The sequence below is a fragment of the Apteryx rowi genome, unplaced genomic scaffold, assembly GCF_003343035.1.
Source record: "Apteryx rowi isolate R43461 unplaced genomic scaffold, aptRow1 scaffold_862, whole genome shotgun sequence".
Lineage (NCBI taxonomy): Eukaryota > Metazoa > Chordata > Aves > Apterygiformes > Apterygidae > Apteryx > Apteryx rowi.
In genome coordinates, this window is record NW_020451163.1 from 29,754 (window position 1) to 34,810 (window position 5,057).

The window sequence follows — 5,057 nt, forward strand, 5'->3', positions numbered from 1 at the left end:
GCAGGGTGGGCATGCTCATGGCCCAGATGACACATGGGGCATCTCTGCCATGTTACAGGGCCACTACCTGCTCCAAGACCTTCTGTCACTGCATCTCTCTTCTGCCTGATGTCCTGTGAAGCCCTGTCCTCTGAGCAGGACAGCAGCTCCCTGTTTCCCTTCCCAAGAGCAGTTATTTTTATCATTGCTGCCTCATTCCCAGAGGTCACATTCCCTCGGGGCTGTGGAGAGAAATCCTGCATGATATCACTGCTTTTCTTTGCAGTTTTAGTTTCTTTTGTTGTAGGAGGTGACTTGGTTTTACACTTCTCACCCAGAAGAGAGATGCTCACTTTGTCCATCCAACCGTCCAGCCAACTGCCAGCTCAGGGCAGAAAGGGTACTAGGGGTATAGTGGAGTCAAAGCCCAGGGAAAAATTTCCCACAGGTCTCTAGATCAGCATATCTCGAAAGGGAAAGGGAAGGGAGCTTGCCACATCCAGGAGCGCACAATCTTGACTGCCTTGTGAGAGAGGCTGGATGGCCCAAAAGGACTTTCTGTGAACACATCCATGCCAGAGGGGTCCAAAATGGCTGACAAATGTTTGGCCCCTGTCTCTTTTCAACTTTTGGTGAATAAATGGCTTAAGAACCTGTTGAAAACACCCAGCATTAGACCCTCCATGGGCAGACAAACTTTGAAGCCCTGGAAAAGGTCAGCCAGGGAGAGAAGAGGCAACAAACATTGATGCCATTCAGCCAATGTCTCAAGAGAAGGGAGCTGAGGCAGATTCCTGGTAATCCCATATCCTTGCATCATCTCGCCTATGGTTTTCCCTTTGGCACCCCAATTGAGTCCCCAGGCCAAGGGTGACTAGAAGGAGCTGCAGCTCAGAGATGCCTTGGATGTTTATCAGCATTGGGTGAAGGACATCACCTGCATTCACTGCACAGTCTGCACTTTTGTGAGTGGGGAGCAGAGGACCCCCCCCCCCAGCAAAGAAGGCAAAGGGAAAGATTTCCATAACTTTGCTAAAGTGGTCCCTGAGTGCCAGTTTATCTGGCTGTGCCAATGTTCCTGTACTGGCACATGAGAAGGTGCTTAAAGGTTTTCTTGAAAGTGGCATTGCAGAGGGCATAGCAGGCTGGGTTGATGGTGCTGTTGACATAGCAGAGCCAATAGCCGATAGACCATACTGTATCAGGTACACAGGTCTCACAGAATGTGTTAATAAGGACCATCACATTGTATGGAGTCCATGTGAGTATGAAGGCTAGCAGGATAGCAAATATGGTCCGGGTGACTTTCTTCTCCCTGGCTGCCATCTGGCGCTTCTTCCGTACTTGGCTCCTGGCAATGCTGGCAAACTTTCTGGCAACATTGGCAGGGCGACTGTTGGCCAGCGAGTTGTGTTCAGAGGCTCCGGCCTTAGCTGGGACGATCTCAATGGCAGTGACACATTCAGTCCCAGTTTGCTTGGTGACAATCTTAATCTTGGACCACTTGGAAGACGGGTTCACCCGGGGGTGGGATGGGCTCTGCCCTTGCCCCACTGGCAAGATTTCTGCTGTTGGCTTGTCTTTTGTGGTCTGGGTCATGCTGACTGTGCTGGACTCGTTGGAGGTCTCCTTCTCCTCCTGATGGCCAGTAGCCTCTGTCTGGGCTGAGGTCTGGTCATCCACTTTCCCATTCCTCACCTCTTCCTTCACTTCCACGGCCCTCTTGGGAGAGGTGGTGTTGTTCTGTTTGATCAAGGGGCCTTTGAAGAAGGTGATGGACTTGCCTTTCCTCTCTTTCCTGCTTTCAGGCTTGTGCCTCCTCACTCTGCTCCTGCTGGCCAGCGAGATGTGGATGTACAGCACTGTCATGATGACCACAGGCAGGTAGAAAGCAGCGATGGCCGTGCCAAAGGTCACTGCAGGGTTGGAGAGAAACTGGATGTAGCATTCCCCCTCAGGGACTGTCCTCTTGCCCACAATGAACTGCCAGAACAAGATGGCAGGGGCCCAGAGAATGAAGGACAATATCCATGCAGCTGCAATCATTAACCCTGCCATCTTGGTGGTCCTCCTGGCTGGGTATGTCAGGGGCTTGGTGACACAGAAGTACCGGTCAAAACTGATAATGAGTAAGTTCATGACAGAGGCATTGCTCACCACATAGTCCAGGGCCAGCCACAGGTCACACACCACAGCACCCAGTGGCCAGTAGCCTTTGATGATATAGACCGTGTAGAGATTCATGGAGAAGACCCCAATGATGAGGTCTGCGCAGGCCAGGCTGAAGAGGAAGTAGTTGTTGACGGTCTGGAGTTGACGGTTCACCTTGATGGACAGCATCACCAGGATGTTCCCCACCACAGTGACGAGGCTGAGCGAACCGGTGACTGTGGCAATGAAAACCAGCTCCACAGTCTTGTAGTTGGTGGGAGGCTGGATGGTCACCTTGGAGTGGTTGCTGGCAGTGAAGTTGTCATAGGTCAGGTTGGCCATCTTCGCCTGCCAGGGCTGAGCAGAGAGGTTGCACATGGGGTCTGCAAGGGGAGAAGAAACAGAAGGGAAGAATATTATATCTGTTGGCCCGTATGTCTATCCAACCACAGCACCATAACTGTGAGCTTCTTTAATTAATTTTAGTTTAGTTAATGTACCAGCATTAACTATATAAGGTCCAACTCTTTCCTTTTCATGTCTTCTCTCCCTCCCTTTCCCCGCCCTTCTCTTGCTGTGCTGTTATGCTTTTTTACCCAGAAAGCCTAGGTGTTTCCAGAGCTGCATGTGAAGAGCCTGAAACAATGAAGCAGGGAGGCTGGAAGTCAGGAGAGCATAAACTAAAATGATATTTTGGCTTTCTTCTTGTAACTCGGATACTAATGAGCTGTGGAAGTGGCACGTCCCTATCAGCAGGCTAAGCCATGCAACACCTCACATCCCTGTGAACCCCTTGCTCAAGGCTTTGCAGGGAGGGCGAGGGAATACTCTCTCTTTTGACTGGGGTGCCCCTCATCCAGCCCCTTGCCAGCTGATCCACCTCCCCATCTCCCAGCTCCAGCATGGGAGAGAGCCCTAGCTCCTGCTGCAAAGACAGAGACCCACGTGGGAGCAGAGCCCCAAGATAAAGTCCTGCGAACAAGAAACAGGCACCAGCCAAGCCACCTGGGGGGGCTGTTCAGCCCAAGTGCTTGCAACGCTTTTCACTTCATCATTTTCCCGGGGCAGTGTTGTTTTTAGCTAATGCTCAAAAATCTCCCAGCGTTATCGCGTTCCCGTCTGCCCTTTCAGCCCTCTCTCCAGGAGCAATTTCAAGCTACACTTTGTATCCCTAGAGTGGTGCAGCCTTGGGAGCATCGCCTGGCCTTGTTTAGCAAAGGAAGAGACACACAGGGCTGCAGGGAGGGGATCTGAGGGAAGGGATGGGGCAGCAGCCCTTTGCCCTGGGCTTTTGCAAGGTCAGCCTTGCCCTCTGCTAGTTGTGTCCCGCACTGTGTGCTGCACTGGGACTGCTGTGGGTGCCTGTGTCCAGGCAGATACCTCCCAGGAGAAGAGGATCTGGGGCAACCATCTGTCCCCGGTTTGGAGAGCAAGAGTGGGTGCTGGGGTCCCACCACAGCCCTTCGGCTTTACAGAGCAGCTGTCCCTGGAGCAGCATGTTTCCTTACCAGGGGTGCTCCAAGGCACTGAGCACTGCCCCAGGCCCTTCACTCCACCTCCTTACAGGCCTCCTCAGTCTCAGAGCCTCCTGAAATGGACCACTTTGGTGTGCCTCAGAGGCCACTTCTCCAGGGTGACCAAATCCTTTGCCTCATTTCTAAGGACACTGCCTGTGGTCGCAGTGGGGATTTTGTCAGGAGTGTTTGGAAGGGCACATGTCCTCCTAGCCCATATTCATTACCCAGTCACTAGTGGGCCCTTTTTTCAGTAACTGACCCCTTGAGATGTACTGCCAGGAGTGACCCATGGCCCCTTGATTTACCCGCCACAGGGCTAATACTTTCCCAGCTCCTCCCTTCCTCTCAGTGCTGTGCTCTTTTACTCCCCTGCCACAGAGCGACCTCATGCAAGTCCCCCTCCTCCTGTCTGCGTGAACCCATCCATGCTAAGCCATGGCTGGGCCGGTAAGTGCCAGGATGCCCTCATGGTGAGCATGCAGTGACAAGACCAAAACCACCAGAGAGCCAATTGCTTTAGGGCTGGGAGACACCGGCCACAGCTTCTCCAGAGTCACCCAAGGGGGAAAAATATAAAGGCCTTCAGTTTGGCTGTGCTCTCCAAAGCAGGCTCTGCAGCCATCACTTGGGGGGATCCAGGCTCCTGATGGCTGGAGAGGGGCCTCCTCACTCAGCCCCATGTCTGTGGGGCCAGGGAGTATCTCTGCATTAGGAGCACAGCCCCAGCCTGCTTGAACTCCTGGTAGGGTGTTGGGAGGCAACAAAAAAAGGCTCAGATCCTGCAGTGTCTGCCTGGAGGAGGGGGGCTGCCTGAGCCGAGCACAGCTGGCTACAGAGCCTGGCCATGTTGCACAGTGGTTGCTGCAAGGACCTCTGGGCACAGAGCCAGTGCCCTGCTGCTAGGACAAGAGCAGGATATGTGTGCCTCAGGCATGTCCCGCTGCCCTGTTTGGCTAGCGAGTCATGGGGAGGAGGCCAGGAGGCCACCCTGAACCACCTCTAGCCTCCTGAGGGAGGGCGATCCTGGGGGGAACATCCTGCAAAGCCCATGCCAGGGCCTGCACAGCTCACCTGTGTCTCCAGCAGCAAACAGCTCCTTCTGGAGGAGGAGACCTGGGACAGAGAAAAGAGCAAGTTATGGCACAGCATCAGCCCTGAAGTGTTCATGCAAGCCTCGCAATCTCTTACCGGGTACAAACCTGGACACCTCGGCCAGCTTTTCCAACAGAGGCTGCAGCTTGTATCAGAGCAGCTTGGGTATGAGCTGCCATTTCAGGAGGAGCCCCAGGATCAGGCATCTCCCTGTGGGCCTCTTTTCTTGCCAGGGTGTTGCTAGTCAGTGAGGGATGTTTCTCCCAAATTAAGCTCTCCCAGATTACCAAAGGGGCCATCACAGTATAGCACAAGCTA

General features: G+C 53.6%; 1 protein-coding gene across 1 annotated transcript; it reads right to left on the minus strand.

Moving 5' to 3' along the window:
- Positions 1-1,035: 1,035 nt before the first annotated feature.
- CHRM4 (cholinergic receptor muscarinic 4) lies at positions 1,036-4,779 on the minus strand. The gene is made up of 2 exons (XM_026090620.1): positions 4,719-4,779; positions 1,036-2,513 (listed from the first exon to the last, which is right to left on the minus strand). Exon 2 carries the CDS (start codon positions 2,506-2,508, stop codon positions 1,036-1,038), a length of 1,473 nt encoding a protein of 490 aa, XP_025946405.1. The 5' UTR covers positions 2,509-2,513; positions 4,719-4,779.
- Positions 4,780-5,057: the final 278 nt, after the last annotated feature.